This window comes from Leptodactylus fuscus, chromosome 5 (genome assembly GCF_031893055.1).
Source record: "Leptodactylus fuscus isolate aLepFus1 chromosome 5, aLepFus1.hap2, whole genome shotgun sequence".
Classification (NCBI taxonomy): domain Eukaryota; kingdom Metazoa; phylum Chordata; class Amphibia; order Anura; family Leptodactylidae; genus Leptodactylus; species Leptodactylus fuscus.
In genome coordinates, this window is record NC_134269.1 from 119940650 (window position 1) to 119955992 (window position 15343).

Sequence of the window (15343 nt, forward strand, 5' to 3'; positions counted from 1 at the left end):
GATGCATGGGGACCCCTGGAGGGCTGAAGGGGAGCCAGAGGCAACTGTGAGCAGAATTGTGGCTTGGTAAGTAAATAGTGGCCGTTATGGCAGTAGTTCCGTCATTGTACATGGGGCCATATTAAGTAGCACGTCATACTGTGGGAGCCTATTAATAAGGTCATTATGGGGAGGGGCATATTACAATGGCATTATACTTTCGGTCAAAATGAAAGGACAAATACAAGGGAACATTATACGGTGTGGTTACCGCAAAAAGGACATTATATTAGATCGGAACCACTAAAGGGAGCACATAAATACATGGGGGGGGGGGGAGGTAGAACCGAAGTTGAATTGGATGGGGCTGGAGGGGGGGGGGGGGACTAACTTTCATGGCACATTACACGTTGAACTTTTTCAGTTCTTTGAAAGTGAGCTGCAAATTCCTTCATTGAACATACGGTTATAGTGCATGTGGCTGCCACATGGCTGGCACACTTGTGCTACTAGGTGTCTGACCCTTGTATGGGCAGTGTATTTGGCCAGTCTGCCTAGCTATATGTTACACTGGCAGGCACGGTGGTGGGGAGGGGCAGGAGCTGCAGCTAAGCCGGTGCATTAATTCCATCATAATCAGTCAGTTGTATAATGAAGCTGCAGCAGTCGCCAGTGGCAGCAGGATGGAGCTGCTTCATCCCTCTGCAGCCAGTGGGGTACTGGCAGGGGCGGGGCTAGCATTAGTGCTAGTGGTATGTGGACGGATGCTGGAGCCCATCCGTGGAGCTGTCATTACTTTGCATCTGCCCACATGATGGCATAAGCCTGGCACAGGGGACGCTTCTGGACGTGTGATCGCATTATCCAGGGTGCAGGGCAGACATGTCACACATGCTGCAAGCCAAGGAGCGGGTGAAATGGGGGAACAAGGAGCTAGCCTTGAAGAGGGCCGCCTTCCTGCTGGCTGCAGCCTACGGACTGAAGACCTTATACCCCATCATCAGCAGGCAGCTCCGGCCGAGGGACCGCAGCCCGTGCAAGCACAGCAGCCAGGACGGGGGCAGCGGCCACACTCGGTCCTCCCCGGCTGTCAATGCGGAATTCTACCGGCAGCTGCTGGAGCTCAGGAAGGTGCTGTTCCCTAAGCTGGTGAGTAAGGAGCTGGGGCTGCTGTCCGTGCACTCACTGGCCCTCATCTCCAGGACCTTCCTGTCAGTGTACGTGGCCGGCCTGGATGGGAAGATAGTGAAGAGCATCGTGGAGAAGAAGCCCCGGAGCTTCCTGCTGCAGCTCATCAAATGGCTTCTGATCGCCATCCCTGCCACCTTTGTCAACAGTGCGATCCGCTACCTGGAATGTAAGCTGGCGCTGGCGCTGCGCACCCGGCTGGTGGACCATGCCTACCAGACCTACTTCACTGATCAGACCTACTACAAAGTCATTAATATGGACAGCAGGCTGGCCAACCCCGACCAGTCCCTCACAGAGGACATCATGATGTTCTCCCAGTCTATAGCACACTTGTACTCTAACCTGACGAAGCCAATCCTGGACGTGGTGCTGACATCCTACACCCTCATCCAGACGGCCAGATCGAGAGGAGCTAATCCCCTGGGGCCTACCCTGCTGGCCGGCCTGGTGGTCTATGCTACTGCCAAAGTGCTCAAAGCATGCTCGCCCAAATTTGGCAAACTGGTGGCAGAAGAAGCCCACAGGAAGGGATACCTGCGCTATGTGCACTCCAGGATCATAGCTAACGTAGAAGAGATCGCCTTCTACAGAGGCCATAAGGTAAGGCAGGCAAGCTGATCAATGGGGGAAACGTGAGAGGCCCTGGGAAGAAGATGCTGCTATTGTCATGCTGATCTGCCCTTCCCCCACCCCATTATGTGCTTCAGGCTCCTCGTGAAATGTAAAACTGTCTAGGAAACAGGGTTACCAATGGCACTGGGCATGTTCGTAGAAGAGCTCAGCCATGGCCTGGGCAGGTAGGAAACAGGGTTACCACTGGCACAGGGCTTGTCATCTGGAAGGCTCAACTAGGACATGTAGAAAACTGGTACAGTACTGGCACAGGTCATGTCATCTGGAGGGCTTGGCTAGGGTCTGGGCTGTTAGGAAACAGGGTTGCTACTGCCACAGGGCATGTCACCTGCTGGGCTCAGCAAAGACCTGGACAGGTAGGAAATAGGTTTATTAGTAGCACATGATGTCATATAGATGGCACAGACAGGTAGGAAATGGGGGTTACTACTGGCACAGATCATATTACCTGTAGGGCTCTGCAGGCCTGGACAGCTAGAAAATAAGGTTAGTACTAGTGTAAGAGCATGTGACCTGCAGGGCTTATCCAGGGAACTGATAGGTAGGAAACAGGGTTAATACTAGCATAGGGCATATCACCTGCAGGGCTTAGACAGGAAAAAAAACAAGGTTACTACTAGCAGGGCATTTTACCTGCAGGGCTCAGTCAGGGCCTGGATGGTTAGAAAACAGGGATACTACTGGCAACGGGCATCTCACCTGCAGAGCCCGGCCAGGGCCTGAACAGGTAGGAAATAAGGATACTATTAATTTAGTTGATGTCATCTGGAGGGCTCAGCCATCACGTGGACAGGTATGAAATATTGACATGCTAGATTTAAAAGTTCTGTTCTGATCACTAATATTACCCATCGAAAGAAAGGTGATATAGTCTATTTGGTTTTAGAGGTCTGTCAGGTCCAAAATGTCTCCTAAAATAATAATAGTGCAGTGTTCTTAAATAGGAGTAGAAATCTACATTTGTGGCCACAAACCAATACATATATATAAATATATATATATATATATATATATATATATATATATATATATACACACACACAGTAATGTGCAAATATTTTAGGCAAATATGCAAAGTTGGACTGTGTTAATAGAATTATTTTTATTAATCAACAAAATTAAGTAAATGAACAAAAGATAAATCTAAATCAAATTAATATTTGGTGTTACCAAACCATTGGGAGAGGATCCTGGAAGTGATGGCCCTAATTAGAGCACTAATCTCAAAATCATCCAATCTGCCTGGCATTACATGAAGAGATAGAAGGATTTCAGCAAGCCTACTTGTCCCTTCAGAAACTGTGTGCCTAGAAAAATTGATGCTGTTTTGAAGGCAAATACAAAACATTTCATTTTAGATTTTTCTTTGTTCATTCATTTCATTTTTTTAATTGACAAAAAAAACTATTAACACTTCTATTTTTGAAGCGGGACTCCAGGTGGTTGGCTCCAAAATGGTTGTCAACACAACTAAAAATTTGCAAATGACACTAATAATTTTTAGCCATTTGCGAATAGCTCCATTGCCACACTGCTTATTTGAGACAAAAGCAGGCAGACACGCCAAACTCAGCTGCATGTATTGAAGTTTTTTCTGAAGACAGAGTGAATAGAATCGTGAAGCAAGAAGACTTCCTGTTTCACCATTCAGGCAACTGCTTGTAATGTCTGTGGCTTTGTACAGCTCTATATACACTATGTGATCAAAAGTATCCATACACCTGGCTGAAAATGACTTACAAGTTTGTGTCGCCCTCCATCGGTAATGGAGGGGGCTTGCACCCCTTGTTGTTTTGCGTGGCACTATTACAGCACAGGCCTACATTGATGTTTTAAACACCTTCTTGCTTCCCACTGTTGAAGAGCAATTCGGGGATGGCGATTGCATCTTTCAACATGATCTAGCACCTGTTCATACTGCACGGCCTGTGGTGGAGTGGTTACACGACAATAACATCTCTGTAATGGACTGGCCTACACAGAGTCCTGACTTGAATCCTATAGAACACCTTTGGGATGTTTTGGAACACCGACTTCGTGCCAGGCCTCACCGACCTACATCGATACCTCTCCTCAGTGCAGCACTCCGTGAAGAATGGGCTGCCATTCCCCAAGAAACCTTCCAGCACCTGATTGAATGTATGCCTGCAAGAGTGGAAGCTGTCATCAAGGCTAAGGGTGGGCCAACACCATATTGAATTCCAGCATTACCGATGAGGGCGCCACGAACTTGTAAGTCATTTTCAGCCAGGTGTCCGGATACTTTTGATCACATAGTGTATATTGTGGGGTACATTGGGAGAGCAAATCATGTACTTTGAGAGTGAGGCACTGGGGAGAGCATAATATACACTGTTGGAGGCACTGGAAAGAGCATTATATATATAGTATATATATGAGATTCTCCCCTATACTATATATATAATGCTCTGCCCAGTGCCCCCAACGGTATGCATATATGTATGTCACAAAACTGAGTACATTTTTGCAATTATTTTTTTATATATTTTCATAACACTAAAAATCTAAAGTAGTCAGTACACAGCTTGCGTAGCAGTGTACATGTGTTGTGCCCTAAAAATCACTCAGCACACAACCATTAATGTCTAAACCCCTGGCAACTCCTGAGTTAAAATAGACAAATTGCGCCAAATTGCCATTTTCCCTCCCTGTCATGTGATTGGTTAGTGTTACAAGGACTAAAGTGTGAATGGGGAAAGTTGGTGTTATCGCTCTCATACTGGTTACTGGAAGTTTAACGTGGCACCTCATGGCAAAGAACTCTCTGAAGTGCATTATATACTGACCACTGGAAGAGCATACTACTTTGTTTGGGGCACTCAGGGAGCATTATATATCCGTGGAAAGGGCCACTAGGGATAGCATAACACTCGAGTGGAGCTATGGATGAGGTATATACTGTATATATACTTTATATATAGTGTGGGCCCTGAGAAGAGCATTATATCTATATTAGCAGGAGGACCCAGCTTTGCACGGTTATATTTCATTTTTTGTTTGTGTAGTGGCCTCATAAGAATTGGCCAGTTTTGCACTGGTCTATTTTGTATGTCATTTGTGTGTGTGTGTGTCCATAAGCATCATGTGATCATGTGTATCTCAGGTTAGATATCAGTGAAAAACCTGTGATCGGTTGTTATGGATACCTGTAATAAAGCTGTGTGAATGTGACCTTGTGTAACAGTGTAATCTACAGCACCCTGCCCCTTTAAAGCTGACCTACAGCAGTGAAGAAAAATGGCTGGGTTGCTATGGAACGTGGAGTAAAGCTCTGATGTGTGATACTGTGTGCTGAGCTGTGTATCTAATCCTCCGACGTGTGATGCTGTGTGCTGAGCTGTGTATGTAATCTGCCAATGTGTGATACTGTGCGCTGAGCTGTGTATCTAATCCGCCGACATGTGATACTGTTTGCTGAGCTGTGAATCTAATCCTCAGTGTGATACTGTGTACTGAGCTGTGTATCTAATTCACCAGCATGTGATACTCTGTGCTGAGCTTTGTACCTAATCCGCTGCCGTGTGATACTGTGTGCTGAGCTGTGTATGTAATCCTCTGATGGTTGGATATCAGTGACTGGATATCTGTTGGATACACCTGGAGTAATGCTGTGTGCATATGGAGCGATCGTGTGTATGGCAGTTGGAATATGAGTGAAAGACTTACAGGTTTGTATTGGCTAATGCAGGTCATTGTTTTGGGAATACTGTTTTTCAGGAACAGTACATCAGAGAGAGTTGAGGCCTGGTCTAAAATCTTCCCAGACACCTGATGTATCTGTGTGCCAAATTTGGTGAAGATTGGTCCAGTCGTTTGGTCATGCATAGAGGAGAGACGGACATACAGAAATTCATTTATATATATATATATATATATATATATATATATTATAAATATATAATAAGATTGTGGGGTTGGGGCACTAGGGAGAACATTATATATACTTTGGGAAGGTCACTGGGGAGAGGATTATGTATGCTGTGGAGGGGCCAATGGGAAGAGCATTATGTGTACCGTAGGAAAGCCGCTGTGGAGAGCATTATATATATGGGCAGAGATTAGCACTGGTGCCTTGCAGTGCTGGAGTCCTAGGTTTTATATGTTCTCGCCATGTTTGTGTGGGTGTCCTCCGGGGACTCTGGATTTCTTCCACACTTCAAAAACATACGCATGGGGAGCCTTACTTGGGACATTGTTTACATTATCTGTTAATTGCTGTAGAACATGATGGCGATATATAAGTAAGCGAAAAGGTAATTAAATATATATACTGTGGGAGAGCACTGGGTAGAGCATTATATACTGGCCACTGGGGAGACCATTATACTTTGTGTGAGAACACTGAGAAACATTATATCTCAAGGGGAGCGGGTGGGCACTATGGATAGCATTATATTGTGGGGGTGCCACTGGAGAAAGCATTATTCTGTGTGTAGGGCCATTGAGGAGAGCATTGCACTGTGTGAAAAGAATAATGCAGTCCGGCCTATGACTGCTACTTTTTTTTTTTTTAATTCTAGAGCACTGTGAAAGCCTTCTTATGCAGCATTCACACTTGTGCCTTGATCTGTCGTGATTCCGCCTAAATCCCCGGAAAAACTGCAAGGATGGCTTGCCAACAGTCAGTTTAAAAACCCATTCATTTCAATGCTGGACTATGTGTCTGTTCAAAAATAACGGTTTCACGGCGGAGTCTGTATACGGACCACGGTGATTTGCTCTTTAAAAACCCATTGAAATGAATGTATTTTTAAACTGGCCGCTGGCAAACCATCCCTATGCAGTTTTTCCAGGGATTTAGGCAGAATCATGGCGGACAGGTCAAGGTGCAAGTGTGAACGCTGCTTAATTTACATTTTTCCACACCTGCCTAGAACATTTCCACATTATTGTATATATATATATATATATATATATATTGTCAGGGTCTGGGGTTGCTAGGTGGGGTGGCATAGACACACAAGTCCAGTTTCTTTAGTACAAAACAAAGGTAGAGTTTTATTTTCACTCAAAAATACAGTGCAGCAACAAAAGGAAGCAATACCAAAATAAATACCGGCTAGGCTCTAACTGAACATAGAATAGGTTACCTCACCTAGAGTAACAGAAATCCAAAAGCCAGTAGAATTATTCAGGACACAGCTCCAAAAATATAACCTCTCTCTTTGGCTCTCCAGCCAAGCTCTGCCAAAGTCTTGCTGCTGGAGCAACTTCTTAAGACGAGGAGACTCTCTGCAGCTGAGTCGCTGCCAGAACATCCCCAAAGTGTGGACTGGAGGGGGGTGGAATGACAGGTCCCACTACCAACCTACCTGTCATTCCTAAAAATCCAGCCCAATACTGAGCATTTACCAAAATGCTCAGCAGACGAAAGTTGCCTGCTGAGGACAAACATTCCTGGAGTTCTCTCATCTCACCCACCTGAGTAGTCTGGGTGAGATGTACACCCCCTCTATTACCTGACCAGCCATCGGCTTACAATATATATATAGAGAGAGAGAGAGAGAGAGAGAGAGAGAGACACTTTGCAGTGAGAAGAAACTTCACTAATTTTTCTTTAGGATCTCTTATAAAGAAACTAAAGAAAAATACTTTCTCATTATGATTATACATCAGGGAGTCTTTCAGACCCCCTTTGAATAATAGTTTGGCCCAGCTTCTAAGTAACATAAGCAATGTGAGAAGTAGGGTGGCACTACTAAATGCATACGGGCAATGTAGCAAAAGGATAATGGGGTAAATTTCATGCAACTTTCAGGTGGTGCTCACAGTGTGCAAAAGTCCAGGTACAATCCATAGGAGAAAAATAGAAAAAATGCTGAGCTGAGCTTGAAAAAATGCTATCCGCACGAAACAGCTGTTGCTCTTCCTCTTCAGGCATGCCTCCTCCCGTATGTGTTTTACTATGGATTTTTGAAATAAAGACTGGATTTTTTACTGCATACTTCTAATGGTGAGTGCCCAGTTTTTTCTGTTTTTCTCCTATGGATTCTAAATAACATAAGCCCTGGCCAAGCAGATGAAATAACCCGATCTTTTGGAGTTTTAGAAAATAGGTTGTTCACTTCTGATGCTGGTAGCACTAGAAAAAGGGCAAAATGGCTGCTGATTCTCCTTAGAATAACTTATAAATGCATCTCATTAACCACTTCTGGACCGCGGCATCCTTGTTCTGCAAGGACATACCAGTACGTCCTTGCAGTTTTCAGCAGCTGCACAAAATTATGCAGCTGCTGAAATGGGGAGCCAGCTATAACTTCAGCTGGAGCACTCGTAGAGAAGGCAGGGAAATTTTATTACAGTGTCCATCCAAGAGCTCCAACCATCACAGTGGAGTATTTCTGGAGAAGAGTCAGCAGGATTACAGAGTCATAACTGCTGACATACAGTTGTTCAGGACTTAAGGGTTGTTCAGGACGTAGATATTGATGGCCATCTGATCTGCAGAGTAAAGAATCAGAGGCAGTCAGCTCTGTATATTGTGTAGTGTCTATGCTGCACTATTGCAACTCAGCTCACGTTGAATGGGAGCTGAGCAGCATAGCTACTCCACATTGTGCAGAGTGCAGATCCGTCGGCAGCTGATTGGTTGGGTTTTAACATCCGGTACCCTCACAGATCTTACAGTCCTACGAAAAAGTTTGGGCACCCCGATTAATCTTAATCATTTTTAGTTCTAAATATTTTGGTGTTTGCAACAGCCATTTCCGTTTGATATACCGTATTTTTCGGACTATAAGACGCACTTTTTTTCCTCCCAATATGGGAGGCATAACTTCAGGTTCGTCACTGATTCTTGAACATTATTCTCAAGAATCTGCTGATACTGAGTGGAATCCATGCGACCCTTAACTTTAACAAGATTCCCAGTGCCGGCATTGGCCACACAGCCCCCAAAGCATGATGCAACCTCCACCAAATTTTACAGTGGGTGGCAAGTGTTTTTCTTGGAATGCTGTTTTTTTTGGACGCCATGCATAACGCCTTTTTGTATGACCAAACAACTCAATCTTTGTTTCATCAATCCACAGGACCTTCTTCCAAAATGAAGCTGGCTTGTCCAAATGTGCTTTTGCATACTCTGTTTGTGGCGTGCTTGCAGAAACGGCTTCTTTCTCATCACTCTCCCATACAGCTTCTCCTTGTGCAAAGTGCGCTGTATTGTTGACCAATGCACAGTGACAACATCTGCAGCAGGATGATGCTGCAGCTCTTTGGAGGTGGTCTGTGGATTGTCCTTGACTGTTCTCACCATTCTTCTTCTCTGCCTTTCTGATTTTTTTCTTGGCCTGCCACTTCTGGGCTTAACAAGAACTGTCCCTGTGGTCTTCCATTTCCTTACTATGTTCCTCACAGTGGAAACTGACAGGTTAAATCTCTGAGATAACTTTTTGTATCTTTCCCCTGAACAACTATGTTGAACAATCGTTGTTTTCAGATGATTTGAGAGTTGTTTTGAGTAGCCCATGATGCCACTCTTCAGAGGAGATTCAAATAGGAGAACAACTTGCAATTGGCCACCTTAAATACCTTTTCTCATGATTGGATACACCTGGCTATGAAGTTCAAAGCTCAGTGAGGTTACAAAACCAATTTTGTGTTTCAGTAAGTCAGTAAAAAGTAGTTAGGAGTATTCAAATCAATAAAATGATAAGGGTACCAAAGTTTTTGCATCGGTCAAATTTTGGTTTAATGCATATTGCACATTTTCTGTTAGTACAATAAACCTCATTTCAATCCAGAAATATTCCTGTGTCCATCAGTTATTAGATATATCAAACTGAAATGGCTGTTGCAAACACCAAAATATTTAGAACTAAAAATGATTAAGATTAATAGGGGTGCCCAAACTTTTTCATAGGACTGTACATGTATCAGAAGATATACCGGCTACAATAAAGAAATCATGGCTGATTTTCTGACATTAGAAAGTTTCTGCATTAGTGGTCGTATCCATGGCAACCGATCAAGATAACAGATTGTCACCACTAAGAAAGTTAGAGAAAATCTTTAAAACTCTGCAGCATTTTTAATTTAACTTTTAATTATCTACAAATTTAAAAATAATTATGTAGATGGGAATACCCCTTTAAGGCTATTCCTACGTGTTAGTCACAAAAAATTGCTTTTTAATGATAGGATCCCTTTAAATGCGACCCAGGCACAGAGCCACCAAAACCACGGCTGTGTGTATGGGCCCATTGAAATGTGTGGATCTGTACTTTTATTCACAATTGCATTTGTGTGCATGAGGCTTTAATTTTTTCAGCGTATGAATTCAGGTTATATAGATGTATACAGTATACTGTACCTATTGATAACAACAGCATTGCTTTATATTGATTGCTATGTGGCTTTTACATTGTCCCTTTACTATTTGCTCTATTTTAAATACAATAGAGCTAAGCTATGGGGATTGCTATTTCTGTCTCCCTTCTCTGCAGTTAGCTATCCATGATTATTTAATGACCAGTAATATGATAACAGGAAGACTGTAGTGCAAGATAATAGAAATACTAGAAAGTATTGAAATCCATCAGATACAACCAGTGAATGAAAGCGAACATGTAGTTATCAGAGCAAAATTAAGTATATAGTTAGATAAATGTGCTTTGTTTTGTGATCAGATTCTATGAGAGAATTTGTGACGCTGTTTCAGATCTATCTGGATATCAGGCAGTAAAATGGTTGCATGCAATGAACAACTTCTAGATACCTACTAGATGTTCTAAGGCTAGGTTCACATCTGCATTCGGGGGGTCCACATGGGGACGGCCCAAACAGAAACCTAATCCATTTAAAAGAGCGGTTACCCCTGAAAACTCTCAGACCCCATAGATTATAAGGAGGTCTGTGTGGTTTCCTCTCGGTTTCCAGCCAAAAAGAGCGAAAAAAGTGTAGTGAAAAGCGCTGCTTGTAGCACTTTTCTCTCTGCATTTTTGAAGTGGAGAGGGGAACAGAATCCCCGTACAGAGAGCCAATGCTCATGTGAACCCAGACTAACATAAAAGGGGTAAAATATATATATATATTTTAAAAAGGTCTGTTAGTGCACCCAGATACCTTTTACGCTGGGTTCACACCAGCGTCTGGACTCTGTTATCAAGTTTCTGTCTTCTGCATGCAGAAGACGGAAACCTGTCATGCCGGGTCCGGCCATGAGCGCCGGTGAGCGTTTTATGCTGCATGTCCAACTCTGTGTCCGGTTTAAAAAAAATGGTTTCGCCGCGGAGAGCATAAAACGCTCGCCGGCACTCACGGCCAGACATTTTTCAAACCCATTCAAATTAATGGGTTTGAAAGATGCCTGCAGGTTTCTGTCTCCTGCCCAGTTTTGTGCAGGAAACAGAAACCTGCATATTGGAGTCCCGGGCACAGATGTGAATGAGCCCTTAGCAGTGTTTTCAGTAATTTCTGGGTTTCTCTGGGAGTTCCTGGCATCTTCTGCATTTGTTTACATGGTGTAGCTTCCTGCTGCCTTAGCTAATGCAATGCATAGATGTAGGCTCTTATACTGTCTTCTTCTTACTCTTCCCCTCCCTCTCTAACACCCATTCCCTGTCTCCCTAGCTTTCACACCCACTACTAACCCGTCTCAACTAACTCAGCTCACCATCCTACCCCATTATACTTACCTGTCTTCTTCCTGTACAAACTTCCTTCTGCGGGGAATGGCTCCTCCTTTTCTTTGACTCTGTCAGTGCCTATGCAGCAGTCCCAACACTGTGATGTAGCCTTCACTCCATCTCTACTGTGCAGGAATGGGCGGCTCCTTCGGGCTCCTACGCTTGCGCAGTAGAGATGGAGTGTCAGCTACAGAGGGAAGCCGGGAGTCCAGCTCTTTTGTGCACACGGGCAGATGTCACAGAGGTGGGTGGAACCCTTCCTGCAGGAGGAAGTCTGAAGGAAGAGACGTAAGTATGATGGGGTGGAGAGGGGGCAATAGTAGTGATGTTCCATTTCTGTAAACAGGGAAATGGATCGTCACCAAAAAAATCAATAAATATCCTTGGGGCGGTCACATGGGAGCAGATTTCAAAAGGAATTTGGAGCTGATTTTGAGGCAGAAACTGCCTCAAAATCAGCTCAAAATTTCTCTGCGTGAACATCACATTACAGAAATGGTTACAACAGTTGAACACTTAATATGTCTGTATCTTTTTTTAGATGAAAGAAACATCATTTAAAAAAAATTTTAGGCGCACCCTACCAACCTTCAGTTAATATATACTTTAGAACAGTCATTATATCGCATATTTTGAATAATAATTAATATTTTTATAAAGTTGTCTTTGCACATAAATTATACAGGTCTTATTTTTATTGTATTATATGTTTTATTTGTAGGTAGAAATGACAAAACTTCAGAAGAGTTATATGGCCTTAGCAGATCAAATGAATCTTATTCTGTCTAAACGTCTGTGGTATGTTATGATAGAGCAGTTTCTGATGAAGTATGTATGGAGTGGAAGTGGGCTTGTAATGGTGGCCGTTCCGATCATCACTGCGACAGGATTTGCAGATGGAGGTGAGGATTACTGCTATGGTTGTTGTTAAATTGATGCCAAGATTGCACCTGGTTTTCCTTTTTTTGGGTCCACTTGGGGACCCAAGGAACGGAAACCTAATCTGCTTAAAAAGCGGTTACCTGCAGTAACCTGTGGACCCTATAAACTATAATGGGGTCTGTCCAAAAAATGCTTGCAGGACTCTTTTTTTCTCTGCATTTTTCAAGTGCATTCAGGAATAGAAAGCCTATTACTTTTTTATTGCTTTCAAACTTTTTTTTTTTCCCACTTGTTTAGGAATTTAGGCTGAGTTCACAGTGAGTTTTTGGGTCAGGATTTTGAGGTGAAATCCACCTCAAAATCCTCTTCCAAAAAGCGCCTCACTGTACAGTCCTATGTAATCCGCTTCTAGTTTATTTCCACTAGTGAAAAAAAGATGCGACATGTCCATTCTTCAGGCGTTTTCCGCCTGAAAAAATCAATGCAATTCAATGGGAGGCGAAAACTCCACCACACGGTTTTTGTACACGTCTTTTGACATGGAGTTGTCAAAAACCACCTCAAAAACTGTGAGGCAGATTTTCCACCTCCCATTGACTTGTATTGATTTTTTCAGGCAGGAAACGCCTCAAAAAACACCACAGGAATTGTACTGAGTTGATTTTTCCTGACCAAAATCTCAGAGGACTTTGGAGAGGATAATATCCGCTTCAGGAATTAGGAAATGTTTTTTTGAAGCAGTTTTTTATATAAGGCATTTTTTGGAGTGTTTTTTGAGGCGTTTTCAGTTTTTAGTTTTTTTCCTCCAGCACAGTGTATGGACCTTGAAAAAACCGTGATGCGTTTTTTGACGTGGTTTCTGCAAGATACGGTTTTTCCGCCTCCCATTGACTCCTGTTGTTTTTTTTCAGGCGGAATCCGCCTGAAGAAAGGCCAGTTCACTTCTTTTTTCTGCTAGTGAAAAAAAACGCTAGCGGATCTTATAGAAATCAATTGGGAGGCGTTTTTTGGCGGCGGATTCCGTATCAAAATACGGACCAAAAAACTCCATGTGAACTCAGCCTTACATTGTCTTGAACGAGTTAACCGGAGTTAAAGCATAACGAAACTTTCAAACAACATTAGATTTTCTGGCAACATTTTTTCATTAATTAATTTTGTAATATATACTCCTTTTTGTGAAATTCTGCATTTCTTTCTTCTTTCCCTTGCTTCTTATTGAGAGCTGTATCCTGCTTCTCACTGTGTACAGTGTATAGGATTGTGTGTAATGAAAAGAAAGTAAGAGTGGGGTTAACTTCAATTTTATATCTCAGGAGATTCTCATCTTTTATACGACACTGACGTTGTAGATCTGCATTATTTTCAAAAATATTATCAATTGAAAACCCAGTCAGAATTGGAATACTTATATGCATCTGCTCCTAAATATTTATTTTCCAGAACTGTAAACTTAGTGATGAGAATCTCCTCTTTCATATGACACCAGAATCATGTTTCTATGTTTTATATATAACTGTTTGAAGCGACCTTCACCACCCTAATTTTGTCTTCATGACACACAAGCCGTTGTACAGTATATAGTATACAGTGGAGGAGAGGTGCAAAAACAACAGTGGTGACGGTTTATGTCACAACTGGCATTTAAACTTTTATATGTTAGAATTATTATTAGTATAGTGTCATTTTCACTATATCTAATGTCTGTTAAAATTGAACATTATTGTCTGTTTTGCATTCCTTCTGCTCTGTTTTTCCATTTTTGATGGCTGGTCGTCTTCAGATTTTAATTTTTTTTTTAACTGTCAGTGAAAGCAACAGATGAATTTTACTGGTCTTTCATTTTTGACCCAACCCACTGATCCATTTTTAACAGATGTGAAACAGATGGCACTGATTTCTTTTCTCGTGTGTCTGTGAAAACAGAAAAAGATAGTGCAGATCAGTTTATTGATGGCCATTAAAAACGGACATGTGAATGGACACATTAAAATCAATGTGTTTTCAAAAGGGACATTAATGGGAGGTGTTTTTTGAGGCTGATTCTGCCTCAAAATTAGGGTCAATGCACACTGAGTTTTTTGTCGAGGATTTTGACGCTGAATCCACCTCAAAATCAGCATCCAAAAAAGGCCTCCCAATAGAACTGTGAGGATTTTTTGGAGGCTGATTCAGTGTCAAAATCCTCGCCAAAAAACTCTGTGTGAATGGACCCTTAGGCTAGGTTCACACTGAGGATTTTGGTCCAGAATTTGAGGCGGGATGCCGGCTCAGATTCCAGGCCAAAAAATGGCTATCCGCAACTGGATGCCGATGCAGTGCATAGGCATCCAGTTGCGGAATTCCGCTACGGGTTAGGTCCAAATGAATAGTCCTAGTCCGGACTGAGTGACGCACCGTGGTCTCCCACGGCTGATTCCGCTGCGGAAGATAGGGCACGTTGCTTCTTTTTTTTCGCGAGCAAAACAAATCCGTTGGCAGAAAAACGAAATGCCCGACTCTCATTGAATTCAATGGGAGGTGGTATTTTAATACGGAATTTGACGCGGAATCTGCGCCACATTCCAGACCAAAATCCGCTGTATGAACTTAGCCTTGGTCTGTAAAAACTCTGTGTGAACATACCCTAAGCAATTCCATCTTGAAAAAAACCTATTGAAATCAACAGGAGGTGGGAAAAAAACACGACACTGTTTTTGATGCAGTTTTTGCAAAAACAGAGAGTGTTTTTTAAAGGGAAGTTTCCAGGTCCATATAGTGTGTGCGTGACAAAAAAAAAAAAAACGTGGCAAAAACTGCAACTAACACCACGACAAAAACTGCATCATATAAAAAGTGGCAAAAAAATGTTTCCTAATTCCCGAGGCAGATTTTTTTTTCAGCCTGCAAAAAATTCCTTGTGACCATAGCCTTATGTTAGATTCAAGATAGCATTGTGCTCTCCGTCATTCAGCTCTGCCAAGGTACCCGAACGACGAAGAGACGGACTACTAAACAGCAGTTGCACATGG

General features: G+C 42.7%; 1 protein-coding gene across 1 annotated transcript in view; it reads left to right on the forward strand.

Annotated features, from left to right (window-relative positions):
* Positions 1–744: 744 nt before the first annotated feature.
* The window catches only part of ABCD2 (ATP binding cassette subfamily D member 2), a 36427-nt gene continuing 21828 nt past the window's right edge, over positions 745–15343 (forward strand). The window contains exons 1-2 of the mRNA XM_075274150.1: positions 745–1770; positions 12172–12352. Coding sequence (XP_075130251.1) covers positions 862–1770; positions 12172–12352 — 1090 coding nt within the window. The 5' untranslated portion in view covers positions 745–861. The remainder of the gene's footprint in view (positions 1771–12171; positions 12353–15343) is intronic.